The sequence below is a fragment of the Esox lucius genome, chromosome 20 (assembly GCF_011004845.1).
Source record: "Esox lucius isolate fEsoLuc1 chromosome 20, fEsoLuc1.pri, whole genome shotgun sequence".
Taxonomy (NCBI): domain Eukaryota; kingdom Metazoa; phylum Chordata; class Actinopteri; order Esociformes; family Esocidae; genus Esox; species Esox lucius.
The window spans coordinates 6,773,701-6,789,421 of NC_047588.1; the positions used below are offsets into that span (position 1 = coordinate 6,773,701).

Here is a 15,721-nt window from a genome sequence, read left to right on the forward strand (position 1 = left end):
AGAGACTGTCAACTTAGAGTGTTTCAGATGCCCACACCCACACAAGCCAGCCACAAATCAGGGCCGTCTCCCCGTCTTTGTATAATTTAAGCTAATCCGCAACAGGAGATAGTCAAGTCTATGGCATATCTGGTTAATAGCGTCAGTCACCGGCAGCTTTTTAATCTCACTTTTAGACTCGTTTCCATCACGTGCTGACAATTGTCTATTTTTAACATTTCTGCATGACTTGATGTCTGACAACGGTGAGGATTTGAAACGGGGGAAGAGGCAAGCTGAGAAAAGGAGAAGAAAAAAGTTCTGGCAGGGACTAATATGAGATTGGAAGGGTTGGGAGCAGGTGAGCCGAAGTGTGGGTTAAGACCACTACAATGCTGTTTCAGACACCAACTCAAACAGACCTTTTTGAAAAGGGCCAAGGTTTACAACCTGTGGTGTTCCTCCTGCTCCGCTGATCACATGACCACGTGCTTGTCAACGTGCACAGCGCATTGCTCACTTTCTCAGAGAACAGAGAAGAGCCATGAAAGAAGACACGAACAATGAAGGCTTTTACTCAACAGGGGGTGGGGGGGGGTACACTTTCGGGCACGAGGCAGCATACCAGAAGACCCTCCCCCACCCCCACCCCAAACGACATTTGGGAAACGGACAAGGTTCATTCGAGAGTTAAACAAAACGAAAGCGTAAGGATCAAGTCAAACGTCCGATGACAAAATACTCTGTATGAGGATCACATCGCCAGGGAGATCTAAAGGAGATAACGTCTAGATAATACAAACACACACACGTGCATCCATGTACACACATGCTGAAATGCAGCGTCATAAACACACAATCCCTCTCGCTCTCCTTCCACTTTCCGCCTCTCCCTCCCACTCTCAATCCCTCTCCCCTCCCAGGCTCAGAGCAAACGGAGACACATGCTTGTCTATAATCTATTAAACTTCGCCGCACACTGCCCCCCCATACTACCCAGGAGGACCCAGAGTTACACCTCCGCGCTCAATCCCTCTCTTCTAAATAATATTGGCCGTGATGAATGGCACCATAACTCTGATATCCGCAATCAATCTCCGCTTTAAAGACACATCCATCTTCAGCAATGCTGATGGAGGGATCCAGAGGAGCGCAGAGAGGGGGTCGGGGGGGGGCAGACTGTTTTCCTGACCTCCTTGGGGGGATTTGGGTGGGGTGTGCGGGGGGAGGGGGTTATGGGGGCCCAGTGGAGGCTGGCCACTGAGTGATATCTGTCAGCCCACATCTGGCTGGGAAAAATAAATTAGGCTTATGAAGACAAATGAAAAGGCCTGCCACCCAGACACACTGGGAGAGAGAGAGAGAAAGAGAGAGAGTGAGAGAGAAAGAGAGAGAGTGATAAAGAGATAAAGAGACAAAGAAGCATCAAGAGAGAGGGATTGAAAGGGAAAGAAAGAAAGTAGCGACATGGACTGAAAATAAAAGAGAGAGGGAAAAAAGAAAAGCAGCCATTAACATAGTCACGCTGCAAAGACACACAGCTCACTCAAAAGCCTCTCTTTCCTTCTTCCTCTCTCCCGGTTTCTTCCTCTTTATCTTTCTTCCTCCCTCGCTCGTTCTCCCTCTCTTTTGTTTTTAGTCTGGGTTTCTCAGGAGGAACATTCTAGAAGGAAACATGGCCACGGTCTGAAGAAGACAAGACACTGCCTCCTTCCTTCTCACCTCACTGGCTGTACAGAGTCGACGGAGGAGGGGCCGGGGCGGAGTGAACTATCTCTGACCTGTTTGAGGGGGTCGTCACTCAGCGACACCACAGTGAATACCCCCCCCCCCCCCCCCCCCCATCTAATGATGTAGCACGTCTTGTAGCGGAAGGACAAAAGCAAAGGAAAATCTACCGCCGTGGCTCACCTCAAAGAATCTCATGCTTTTTTCTCTCACCTCCTTCCACTTCTTGCTCGTTCTAACTGCTGCCTCCTCACTCCCTCACTCCCTCACTCTCTCCCATTTCTCTTTCTGTCTGTTAGCCACCTCATGCCGCCCTGGGTCTGAACTTAATTATTAAACAGAGATTTCCACACATCCTTTTTAGACTCTCTCCACATGTGCTCCTCTGTAGCAGGGTATGTTATGCACCAAGCACCCATCCCTGGTAATTCTACTGCTCAAATCAACATCTCCTAGCCTTTCTAACCCAAATACGACAAGGTACACAATTTACATTCATTTGAAGTCGTAGGGACTTCTAAAAGACGTCGGAGAGAGTTTATCAGGTTTTTATCGCAGCGAAAGAGAAAGAGAGAGCAAATGCGACAATTTATCATAAACTGGGCTTTCTGATTATTTTGGATGGTTTTCAGATTAAACGACACTACCACGATCAAAGCTCCGCAAATGAAACCAAATTAGTTGGAGAACTCGGTTTACACAATCTTAGAGGAACTTGTCACATAATTGGCATGGCATATGGTTTCCGTCGCCATACACTTCTTTAGCATTAGTCACGAGCTAGGTTTGGAGGCTTAACAAGGCCAGATGCAGCACTAGACCTACTGTAAACACTATCTGCTATAGCTTAAGTCGCATTAACAGTGCAGGGAGAACCGAAGCGAAGCGATGATATAATGCAGTGCTCTGACAGGGCCCTCCCTCACACCTTGATTCATCTCTACGACATGACGAGAAATGAGAGACAGTAAAGGGAGATACAGGGAGAGAGGGAGAGACACAGAGAAAGGGAAAGGGAGGGAGAGAGGGAGACGGAGGGAGAGAGAGACGGAGATACGGACAACTAATAAGCTTGTCTACTGCTCCGTGCCTGCCTGTCACTGCCAGGTGAGACGGTTTATTGATCGCGGAGGCATCTGCTGACGGTCCAACCCTGTTTGGGTGTCTGACGGGGAGAGGCCAGCGGGAGGTGGGGGTGTTGGGTAGTGCGGCGGACCTCACACTAGGGGCTAAGCGCCTGGACAGGAGATAATCACTCTGTCAAACCACTCCAGCAACAGAAGGTAACGAGTGAAACGCAAACGCACATGAGTGCGCTCACCCACTCACAAGAACACATGGTGCGTGCGTGCGTACACACACACACACACACACAAACACACACACACCAGAAGAGATATCGGAACTAGAAAAAGCCTGAAAGTGACGTACTACAAATGACGTGGGAGTAAGTGTGTGTGTGTGGGCGCTGTGGGGGGGGGGGGTGTTGCGGGTTCCAACAACACAATTAATTAAATATACATTGTACGCAACAGCGGAAAAAAAACAACAGCAACAGGAGTTCCGGCCGAGACGCCAACCGCCTGTGAGTAACGCAAACGCGTCGGGAAGACAGAAAACATTACACAGCCTTTTTTGGCACCGGGCAAAAGCGAGAGGAGAGAAGGTAGAGAGAGAGAGAGAGAGAGAGAGAGAGAGGGGGAGAGAGAGAGAGAGAAAGGCGGGGGCGGGCCGGGCCGGGGGGAGTGGAGATGTGGAGGCGGGCCTGGGGGGGGGGGGGTTGTGCGTTGGAATGAACTCTCTCAGGCTTTGTGGTGCACGTTTCCCAAGGCCCCCGCCTGGCCTCTTTGATAAATGACACATGTCATTCTGTCAGCTTGTGACACTGCAGCTGGGAGGCCCTGTGATGTATTGCTCTGCTGAAAAAGGAAATCAACTTTTTTTCCCTCCTCTCTCCTCTCTCCCTCTCCCTCCCTCCCTCTCCCTCCCTCTCCCTCCCTCCCTCCCTCCCAGCCGGGGCTGAGTGCATGGCCTTTTTTATATGAGGATTTAGGTTTCCTTTGGTCCAGTAAGCCTCCTCCTTTTCATCTGCTCCCTCCCTCCCTCGGCCTTCTCTCTTTCTCGCCAGACAGGGGTGCTTGGAGCCAGCTAGGTTGTGGCCTGCTTTTGGTTCTCGCTCGCACAATGACGCAGCTTATTATTGGACAAAGCCTGGAACTTGAGGAAGGGCACTGCCACGTCTGAGGTGAATCGAAGATTTATGACAAAGTGCAGGAAGTAAACAGGGTGAACTGAAGAGGCTCCGTTCTTTCAGGAGGATGGTTTTTCCCCAACTGGATTGTCATGTCATCGGTTTGTCGGTGAAAAGGGAGACGCGTTGGGAGGAAAGGTGAACATGATCCCACACCATCTTTAACAATAAACAATGAATAAACACACTACAATATTACTGGTGGCTCTGCATGACGCTCTAGGACAGACTGAAAAATGGTTTCGGGTAAGAATGTTGGGCAACAAAAGAATACATGACGTGACATTTGGCAGAGCAGGCGAGCATGGCCAATGACAGAACACCATGAGGTGCGGACGACACTCCCTTCCTGTCAGATTAGCCTATCGCAGCACTCCACTGACCCTTCTGCTGCGTGTGCCGCCCCCACACAGCAACATGTTAGGCAGCCAGAACAATTCGCTCTCCTTCCCTCCCTCCCCCTCTTTTTCTCTCTCACTCTCTTTAACGGCTGACCTGTTATCAGATCTCTGGAGATTTGATGGCCAACAAACCCCAAAGTGTTTCCTCAGCCGTATCGAGGAAACGTTTGAGAGTAGGCTCTCGATCTTTATTCAATCAAACCCCCATTCCCTGAAAAATCAGGAGGCCTTGAAAGAATGCGGGCAGGAATAAACAGTCACTTCTAGTGGCCTAGTCGGGATTAGACACTCAGCACGTAACGGCCAACATGGTGTTGTCGGAAAGAAAAAAAAACATAGGTAGAGTGAGATGTGACTGACTTTCAGACATTCCAGGAATGAGACATTGTAGAGGCTCAGATACAGGAAGCCAGAGCCGGGAGCTCAGCGAGGCGGATTCCACACATTATTGGTCCGCTGAAGCACTACAACATTAAAAAGAGTTCACAGTGCACGGCTGTGGGGACCAAGGCTTGGAGTGGAGGGAGGGGAAACAGAAAGAGAGAGCACAAAGATACATCATACTGAATATAAATTACAGAGAGAGATACAGGGAGAGGGGGAGAAAAGGGGGACAGGGAGGGGGAAAGGGGGGAGTGAGAGGGAGCACAGCTAGAGAGAGAGAGCAAACAGATAAAATAATTTTAAAAAAGTAAATAAAAAGAACTGTCTAGTGAGGGCCGTGCGGCCACCTGGGGGTCGTGACCCACAGACGACCCCGTCAGATGTGCACTCTGGCTGGGAGCTAGCGGGCCGAGGGGCGGGAAAACAAGGCGTCATTACGGCTGAGTGATGAGCCCCTCGCCATGTTTGACCTCTTCCTTCAGTGAGCGCAAGTCCACCAGGCTCTGCATTTAGAAACGCCAGAGGCCTGTCGTGCACACCGGCACAGGAGCGCGCACAGCCAGAGACTAAAACAATGCCTCGCTGCGAGACACACGCATGCATACAACGGCCGAGCGGCGTGCTAGAGGTCCCCCTGTAATGACCGCCTCCGTAGCCACTGGTACCTTGAGCTAGAGGAACTTCATTCAGAATCACAGGTTGTTGCTTCACGCTACTTGTTAACACTGTCGAGGCTACTGTCAGCATTTTCTGTTCATTCTTTTTTTTTTATAAGGGTTTTTCACATAGAGGAGGAAGTGGCCCGAGTGTGGTAGGTTGCCATTAGACCTGGTCCACAGTGTGGTAGGTTGCCATTAGACCTGGTCCACAGTGTGGTAGGTTGCCATTAGACCTGGTCCACAGTGTGGTAGGTTGCCATTAGACCTGGTCCACAGTGTGGTAGGTTGCCATTAGACCTGGTCCGCAGTGAGGAAGGTTGCCATTAGACCTGGTCCGCAGTGAGGAAGGTTGCCATTAGACCTGGTCCGCAGTGAGGAAGGTTGCCATTAGACCTGGTTCACAGTGTGGTAGGTTGCAATTAGACCTGGTCCACAGTGTGGAAGGTTGCCATTAGACCTGGTCCGCAGTGTGGGACTAAGAGGTCAATCACGGGAGGCTAAGCAGAACCCCACATCGTCCCAGCGTAGAAACGTAATCATATGAGTCAAATCAGCCAGGCCTTAGGGGCTGGGCCTCGTCTAGTAATTCTTCTGGTTTCTATTTCTATGTTCCAGGTAGTGGTGGAGCTGACGTACGCTGTGTGTTGGCCTCGATTAATCACCCCGGTGGTTATACGGCAGTAATGCTAAAACAATCTCCATGATCACACACACAAACAACATTTCAAATTGCTATCATCCATCTCACCTGCCCCTTTAAGAGCAGGGGGTTATCAATTGCCCTCTCCCTCTTTCTTCTCTCTCGCTCTCTCTCTCACACTCCTTCGCTCTCTCCCTCTTCCTCATTCCCTCCCCCACTCCCTGCCTCCCGCCCCAATCGGCTGGCCGTTGGAAAAGATGATGGTGAAAAATGAAACATGGCCAGCGAAGGCCTGACCGGGCTGGGGCGAGGGGATCAATGTGAGGAGGTCCACATGTGGCGAGAGACGCTATGTAAAACACCGCCTTAAGTCAGCCGCAGACGGTTAATATTTAATCCCTCCATCCATCTCGGCGCGCAGGCCTGTTTTCCTTTAGGTTCAACTCGGCCGTTTACTCTGATTACACACAAATGTTTGGGGGGTGGGGGGTGGGGGGTTGATAACAGAGTACATCTGATTTGCATGGGAATGGAAAAGGGAATAAGAAGGCATAAAAAAAACACAGGTTTGATAATAGCTTGGAGCGGTCAGGGACCGGCATGAGAGAAAGGAAGAGCGAAAGATCGATGGGGAGAGAGGGGGAGAGGAGAGTGGGAGGGAGGGAGGGAGGGAGGGAGGGGGAGAGAGAGGGGGAGAGGAGAGAGAGAGAGAGAGGGAGAGAGAGAGGGAGATGGAGAGAGAGGGAGATGGAGAGAGAGAGGGGGAGAGGAGAGTGGGAGGGAGAGAGAGAGGGAGATGGAGAGAGGGAGGGAGAGAGAGAGGGAGATGGAGAGGGAGATGGAGAGAGAGATGGAGAGAGAGAGGGAGATGGAGAGAGGTAAAGCTTGAGTAGGAAAAGGGTGAAGCTAAAAGGCTATAAAAAGAATGAGAATTTCACTCTGTGAAATTCCACATTTAAAAATGACCAGATATTCAAATAAAGCAGAGAATAACAGTGATAGTATCATTGCCAGTTATGTTCAGTGGCAAATGATTTCTTAGGAGGAATTTCCAAACGAATAACTTCTACATGAGCGTGTTCATCTCCGTAACCCAACACAACCTTCGCCTGTTGTCTCGTTTATCCCCGACTAGTTTGCTTTAGTCAGATAGTGTGCTCCGTGTCTGATTAGAAGGGGTTTTACTAGATGAATATTCCGTATTGGGCATTTAACAGGCTTGATATGGTCACGTAACACGCACGCAATACAGACTTTCTCAGCGTGAAGGAGACTATTGGGATCAAACCTGAGACACAGTCAATCTGGCGAATGCGGAACACGTGAGCATAAAAGAACACCCACTTTGATCGGCGCGTTCCACGTGCATACCTCCAGCTAAACTAGCCTCAGAAAACAGCACACTTCGCTGCAACTTCTACAATAAAAACCCAGGAGGCCATTACCAGTCATGCCAATTACATCATTTCCTGTAATTCCCAGCAGTGCCCCCCCCCCCCCCGTTCTTGTAGGGTGGCTGTTCCACGGTAATGACAAGGTGGAAGTAGATTAGACCTTGGAAAGACGTCCTCCCTCACGTCGTTGAACCATCTGACCGTACTCAACTGCTTTCTCGATCCAACTGAAACACAGTGTCCTGTGTGCTGAGTGCTGCCAACTGTATTCCCCCCCCCTTCCCTAAATACCCACATGCCAACCCTGGTGAAATGGACCGGGCGGGTGGCATGCGCGTTAAACTGCGTGTTAAAGCAACGCTTAGGGAGGAAATAAGCCTTCAGGACTGTCAATGGCAAGTGTTCATTTTCTCACTGACTGAACAGAGCTAGCCACTTTACAATGTGACTGAGATCAGCCTGTCCTAAAACAGAGGGAGCGAAGGGGGGGCATAAAACAGAGGTTCCCCAGAAGGGTTCGCAAGTCCCACTTTGGTCCCAGGGGTTTTCTGCATAATGGACGTCGCCCGGACCAACAAGTGGCATTCGACACACACCGAGAGACCTCTCTGGTTACCCCAGCGCGGCCCGTGTAAAGACGAGGATCATGGGAAGTATTTCTGCCTAACAACACCCAAGCGGGTGCCTCGTTCCTCCGAGGAGCGAAGGGCACCGTAATTACTAACAGGGCACTTTATCGATCAGCGAACTAGCCGGCGTCGCCAGGTTTTTCCCTGGGACTACTTGCTAAGGGGGCCAAAGTGACAAGGGTAAAGCGTTATTTTCTTTACACCCCGACAGCTGGGCTGGCGGAGGGGGTGGGATTTCAGCCCACTCCACCCGGCAGTAATTCTTAATTGACACCTGTCAGGGTAATGGCGGCAGTCACAGCTGCTGCAGGAGAATTTGTCCGTCGTCCATGCTCATCCGTCAGCTTTAATACTCGTCCGGTGAAACCGCCGCCCCCTCCGGCCCCGTTGCAGCCCCCCCTCGGCTACCTACCCTCACCCCTTCTTCTCCCCAGCCACATTTTCACTCGCTCCAATCTGCGCGCAGCTTTATTCGACAAAGGGGGTGGGGTGGGGGGGGGGGGGGCGTTAAGGACCAGTTAAGAATTGGTTGAACTATTCACGGTCAAGTCCAAGGAAGAGATGGGAGGAAGGCTATAAGAAAGCAAGGTATTCGAGCCAGAGTAAGTGGGAGACATGTTGAATATAGGGAGGGCGTTGAAGAGGGAGGAGGGCGATGAGACGTGAGAGAGAGAGAGAGAGAGAGTGAGAGAGTTAGGAAAAGGAGGAGCGCGAGGGTCCCAGGGTAGGGTTCGGCTCCACCGTGGTAGGCCCGTCTCCTTCAACTGTTTGTTAGTTGGCATCAAAGCGCTCGCCTTGCGTTCACAGAGCTCGTCCCCTGCTAACTGATGTAATGAGTGGGTAAGCTACATGTTTTTCCTGCGCCAAGGAATCCCAATACTTATTAGACAAAATATTCTGTAATTGCTCATCTTTTATTGATGGAAGTAACATGTTAAATCTTGCTGTTACAGACTTCCCTTAGCACTGCCAAAACTCCAGAGAAGGCACAAGGGTACTGATCAAGAGAACAAATTTGTTCGCTAGAACCAGAATACTTTACTTAACTAAATTTTCAAATATCAAAAAAACATTTTTATGTAATCAGACTTTTTTCCCTTCAAATCTCTGACGCTTCCACTCTTCTCTGCAATTGAAAACCATTTAATTCATTGAAAATGAAGAGGCAACCATTTTACAATAAATTGCAGTTAGAACACGTAGGCCCTCTGAAAACAATTAGCCAACTCAGCATTACCTACTAACTACGGAATTACAGATGTAACAAAACCTAACTTTAACAACCAAGAGACACGAATCAAGGTCCACATTTATTAGCACATAAATTTCCCTGCAATGACTGGACCCAATAGAAATCACATACAACTCTGAAAATAAATAAAGGTCAGACATTATGAAAATATTTTCATGCAAATAATAATAGTTAAAAAAATATATATAGATATGTTACAACTATAATAAAAGTGATAAATCAAATGGATAAGATTGTGCTAGTCAAGCCAATTCCACAGGGTTGCTCTCTTTATGGCTGTCCGCTTTCTTGTCTGTCCCACAACCTCATTCTCAGACCCATGTTTATGTGCTCCCAAGCAACAAAGCACATCTGGCTGCTTTAATGATACGATTTCCCATCATACTAAGCTACCCCCATCATGACCTCCCACCATGCCACGCTACTGAGGTGTGTGTGCGGATGTGTGTGTGCGTGTGTGTTTGAGTCTACAGAGCAGAGAGAACCGCACTACCGATGCTAGCACTGCGCCCTGAGGGCAGCTTAGCGAGTGTGCCCTGAGAAGAATGAGAAAGACAGATAGAGACAAGGGGGCTTAAACATTATGTGAAATGTATCGTTCACAACGCCCATTCAGTGCTGAAAGCAATATGGAAAAAAAAACTATACACAGTTGCACGGCAAATACATTTACAGTAGATATAACCATTGTTTATTACTCACAAATGCCTAATCGCTGGCATACTGTTTCAATAATAAAACATGAGTGAGTGTGTGCGCACACACACCCACCCACACCCACAGAACACTAGTAGGGGCAGGGTGGGTGAGGGCATTCAGAAGGGGAGACACGCATGTCTCACCTTTGACTGGCTCAAATCCCAGACGCAAATTTCACTGTTAGTCCTAGAAGGGCGGCAGAAGAGCAAAACTGGCTATCGACAAAAGCAACCAATCGATGCTACCTGCTAATGACACACCCTCCAATTACAGCCTGGGACTACACGGCAAACCCACACTTGGGACAGGAAAAACGCTCCGTTTACTGTATGTTACTGATAAGACCGCGCTTTTTTTGTTGCCATTCTAGAGTGTGTGATGCTTCTCCAAGTTATGTGGGAGTTGTAGTGTTACTGACACAGTAAGCAAATGTCAATGTACAGCCCTCAAGCATGTACACACACACGCACAGTAAACGCAGGCCTGGCAGAAGAGACACTGTAGTGTCATTAAAACTACTATTATTATCAGCGTTTTTATTCTGTGAAAAAATTCTAAATCATTCATAACAATATTTACACTTCCATTATTCACTTGTCCTTAGAAATGCTGGACACGCATGAACAATTCAAACGACAACAAAAGTTAAACATTTCCTTAACCTTGACTAAACGCTTCACTACATTGACCACCCTCCCAGCCCTAAACTCCACTGCCCCCCCCCCCCCCCCACGTAACGCCCTTCCCTTAGTGCTAATATGTTTTTCTGATATTTTGGCAGACAACTACAGGGGAATAAAATTGAAAAATACACCTGGTGTAAGTTGGTCCTCCTCGGGCTGTTGATTTAGTAGTGTGGGCCACATAAATCCCTGCACGCTGATTATTTACAGGGCACAATATCACATAACAGCATCGTCGAGTTAGAGCACAAAGGTCGCTGTGTAATCTTAGCTACCCCGGGCATGCTAAACCATTAATCCCTGGGTACCGGGCTTCTTAACAAACTCCAAATATACTGTGAGGTTTTCAACCAGGCTTCTAGAATCCCCCAAAACACAAATGCAGGAGAAAGATTTTCTCCACGCAGCGAGAACGAGGACAGACTTGGTGAATACACTGAGATATTCAAAACTTGATGCGTGTGTGTCTGTCTGTGTCTCGTCATACCGCTTTAAACGATTTACGAATGGCATGTTCAAATAAGCATTTTGAACGAGTAAAAATGACATTTTCTACAGTATAACTGTAGCATATTTCTGAAAAAAAGCTCACATATTAGATTATTATTGTCTGATTATTCAATTTCATATGGAACGGACGGAATGCATCTGTCAAATAAACCAAAAACGAAATTCTGGAAAATCGAGTTACCTTTCCAGCATCACACATCTTTACAAAGCATCAAAATTAGTCTGGGTAGTCCAACTGTCAGACTGAAAGAAGCGACTAGAAAACATTTGAAGTATAATACGGACGAGGACATTACAATTCTAATATATAGTACAACATATAAAGGCATAAAGAGACAATGCACAATCATCTGATGCAGGAGAGGATCCAGGAAGAGACCACGCAGCAGATTTCAGTTTCCTTGTGTCTGGCCTTTATTACAGTACATTGTTAAAGGCAGAGGATTAGGGAGGTCATTAGCGGGCATTGTCTCCTCCGAACATGATTAGTCAGGTAGCAAAGTCCATTTGTCACCTGCGCAGGCAAATTGAGTTGATACTGCACTAGAGGCTATGGGGACTGTATAATTTCAACTTGATTACATCAAGGCAGCTGCAGACTTGACACCTTACTGAATTTGTCAGCATTAATCGTCGGGGCCTGTCACAAATCCATCAGGTTTGCGGATAATTAGGGGGCCCTCTCTAATGAAGCCCTGGGAAGCAACCTTACCTTATCTCTCGGCTGATTAAGAAGCCTCCATCCCAGGAAAAGAGCTTTCTCCCCAGAACTGGCTCTGTCTGCGACAACCCCCCCCTTTAATAAAAGACACCATCACTCTTCTGTTTTAACGTCTCTGCTGTCTTCAAGGACAAAAATCAGGCCTGAACTAAACACACAAAGCCGTTTAGTTCGCACGTACACACACACACACACACACGAGTGGGCTAGGTGTTATGGCTTTCCCATACATATTATCCACGAGAGTGAATGGCCCCATTATATCGGTTAACCGTTCACACACACACACACACACACGCACTGTAATGCTGAGTCTAGACAGAACGATTTTTTTTTTTTCTCTCTCTGACTGATCTTTTGACCAGTCTGATCAGCTCTGAGAAAGAGCTGATGTGAAAAGGTCTGAAGTGACTGGTCAAGACTAATTTTCGGGGGGAAAACAAACACACCCAAAGTGAAATGCCCAAACTCCCCTCCCCTCAACTCTAATGAACTACAATGAAAATATTTTTTTCCTCAAAATGAGTTCCCAATACTATTTGTCCTGGGGGATTCAAATTTGTTTCGGTTGAACCTGGCGTCAACCCCTCACGGTGAAAACAGAACCCGACGACGACCTCTCAGCGTGACGGCAGCTTGAGCCCTCGTGTTCTGGACCTTCCATTTCCATGTTATTACAATGGTCACTCCTACACTGGCTGATTTCCAAGCCCCAGCTCTCCATCGCTATTTCCTCATGGGTTACATGGGACAGTCTGCAGGTCGCTGGTTTCTAGTTAGCACTGGACCATGAGACCATCAAACTGTAGTTGAGATAGAGTAAAAGGGGGAGGGCGGTGAGCGTTGTCATTTCAGACCAAACTATCACAGATTGCGAAAGAGTTTAAACCATCCTGTGTGCAACCTCATGATTGACCATTAAAGGCCATGGTGTACAAGCCTGTCAGAGGCAGCCCGGCAGATCAATAAGATGTCGAGGGGTCAAGGTGACGGCGTGTTTTCACGTGAGAACCTTTCTGGGAGCATCCTACATGCAATCCTCACATGTGACGCTATGTGATGCTTTTTGTGCAGTAAGACGCTACTGTGAGTAACTGCAATGTCTTACACAAGACTAAAGCGTTAGGCTGGTGTTCAACACTGTGTCAGAATCCTAGGTGCGGTTGGAGAGGGAAGCAGTCGTGGAGTCTTCACAGTCAATCCGCACTGACTTCTCATCACTTGGCACCTATTCAAAATGATAAACCTGCCGAGTTCAAAGCCTTCGCTGCCTGGCCCTTCTGTTCGGTCCGCTTTGCACCTCATATTTCAGGATCTCTTTAAAATTCTCTAACTGTCTTTTGTTCACTCTACTTGTTAATGCCTAACTTCAAAGGCTGCACCTCATTAGCACAGAGGTAGAAATCCCTGTCACTCATTTACATTTGTTTAAAGGGGCTTGAAAAAGAGAAGTGAGTTGAAATCCAAATCACTAGACCTCAAGCTTGTGTTTTGACTGCCAACATCTGGTTTATCAGTGGCTGTCAGATACTAGAGTCCTGTGAATGTAGACATGGACTGCATCAGTAAAGTGTTCTGCGGGAGTAGAGGACAGAGCAAATTTGGGTACCTCCGTGTCTTTAACCCAGACCCTTGGAGGTTAATGGTAATATGGTAGTTCAGGTGGCCTAAATAACTAGAACTGTACCCCTTTCTGTGATCCTCAAAACACTGCCACCCCTCCTCCTTTCATGTTAATTCTTTTTGACTTCCCTTCTAGTATTTTCGCTAGTAAATAATAGAGATACGGATTTCGGTCCTGTTAAAAACTTTTCTGTTCCTATTTTTTTTCAAAACAGGGGGTTGTCCTTTGAGTGGCTAAATCCGTCAGCAGCATGTGTGTCTCCATGGAGAGATTTATTGATGTTTATCCGGGATGAATAGATCAAAGGCTGCCACATGACGGGCGATCAATCACGTATCAAATCAAGAATGGCAATCCTCTAATAAAACCGAAAAAATAAAAACCGGCTCTCGCCAGTTTTTCTCCTCCTCTTCCAAGGTCTATTATTCATTATAACTCGCTCTATTACATTGCGACGAACTCCTAGAGAATCCCAATCGCGAACGTTTCTTTTATCCACGCAAGTGGTCGACTTCTCTGGCAGGTTAAAACAAGATAGCGCCATTACAAACGCACCTTATTTAGTGAAATTGTATGTCCAAACAGAAAATAAGTCTCAACCAGAAATACCTGGTGAAGAAAACATTTTACGCTAGGCTTATTGCATATGCATAACATAGGCAAAGTCAATGGGTAAAATAAAGCAATTTCATAAATTAAAAGTTTTATATATTCATTGACTAGCATTAGACCGTAAAAAAGTGTGCTCGTGCTTACCCGCTGATCGCCTCGGTTCTTGCTGCTTTCTCCTCGGCATAGTGACCGTCACTTTCCACGGCACTTTTCATGCAGGAATCAAAACAATACGACTGTCAGTGGAGAAAACCCATCCCGTAGCTTGTTGTTGGAAAGAACTGTCAACTGTTTTTCTATTAGAATTGTTTGTTTTCGTAAATGCCAAACACCTGAAACAGTCACAATATAATTAAATGTGTCCTTTACACAAATGACAGACGATAAAGAACAAACGAAAAAAAGTTTGTGAGATCAAAACGAAGGGCGAATTTGGCCAGTTCATAACATGTCAATGAAAGATCATCTTCCCTCATCTCTGTGTGGTAGAAAAAGCGGCAGACGTCGAAGCGAAGTTTCAGTCACTCCCCTAATGCCATCCGAGGGTTGAAATCACGACGGTGTTTGAGCAAGGCTACTTTGTATCGTCTTCACTCCAAAATAAATAAACTCTGATGGTAAACAAATACGTCCAGTGTGAGCAAACACCTTTTAAATGTATTTCCGTGGAAGGCTGCGTGCGCTTCTTCAAGCTCAGTTCTGAAACAAAATAGATTTGAGAGAAAATAGACAGGCATTAGATGGTTAATGTCAGTCCGTCACCACGCCACCTCAGCCGGATCAAGAATCGCCGTCAGCGGATACTTTTCTCCCCTCTCTAACGGGAGTCGGGTATTGGGTATTCTACTTACATTTCTATTCGTATAAATTATTCTCATCAGCCGCCGATCTAGAAATATGCGGGTGGTAGATGTGCTGCGGCTCCTGTGACTATAGAGAAACAAACAAGATGCAGGCATCCACCCTCGCGAAGAGATCGACATGAACTAATTTATCTTCTGTAAACTCCAGGGAGTGTGAGCCGAGGTCTCGTCTGCTGCTCCGAAAAAAATAAACGCAGGAAATACAAAAGCGTTTCAGACAGTCTCAACTGATAGACAGACGCATCGAGTGGCTTTTCCTGCTTCATTTTTACTCCTCCCCTCGCGCTACAAGCGTCACCCTGACAGAAGAACCCACCTGTCAATCTTTTTAATTGTCTTGTTTTTCCTTGTTTTTCCAAAAAAAAAAATATATATATACTGACAAAGAAAAGCTCATAATCAGTCATGTCAAATTGTTCTTTTGAAATATTGACACAAACTCCATGCATATTATTATTATTACGACATTATTAGTCAATTATTATAGCCTAAAGCTATATACTAGGTTCGGATACAGGTCTATTTTACAACTAATCATCCTCCTCATTGTCATCATCATCTTATGCATGGCCTACACTAACTTTATTTTGGATTAGCCTACACCAAACCCAACATGACAATGCTTTGCAGTTTTATGTTTGGGACATTAGGTCTGATGTTCATAATGTGATAGCTCCATAATTTACCCACGC

The 15,721-nt window shown here is 47.0% G+C and overlaps 1 protein-coding gene across 2 annotated transcripts in view; it reads right to left on the bottom strand.

The window, feature by feature from the left end:
• LOC105019316 (teashirt homolog 1) overlaps positions 1-15,721 on the bottom strand; it is a 30,925-nt gene that overhangs the window by 14,034 nt on the left and 1,170 nt on the right. The window contains exons 1-2 of one of the 2 annotated variants that reach the window (XM_010885390.5): positions 15,018-15,254; positions 14,311-14,865 (exon numbers count right to left, since the gene is read on the bottom strand). In XM_010885390.5, coding sequence (XP_010883692.2) covers positions 14,311-14,350 — 40 coding nt within the window. In that variant the 5' untranslated portion in view covers positions 14,351-14,865; positions 15,018-15,254. Of the gene's footprint in view, positions 1-14,310; positions 14,866-15,017; positions 15,255-15,721 lie in introns of those variants that run through there. The other variant, XM_010885391.4, reaches the window with a different exon arrangement.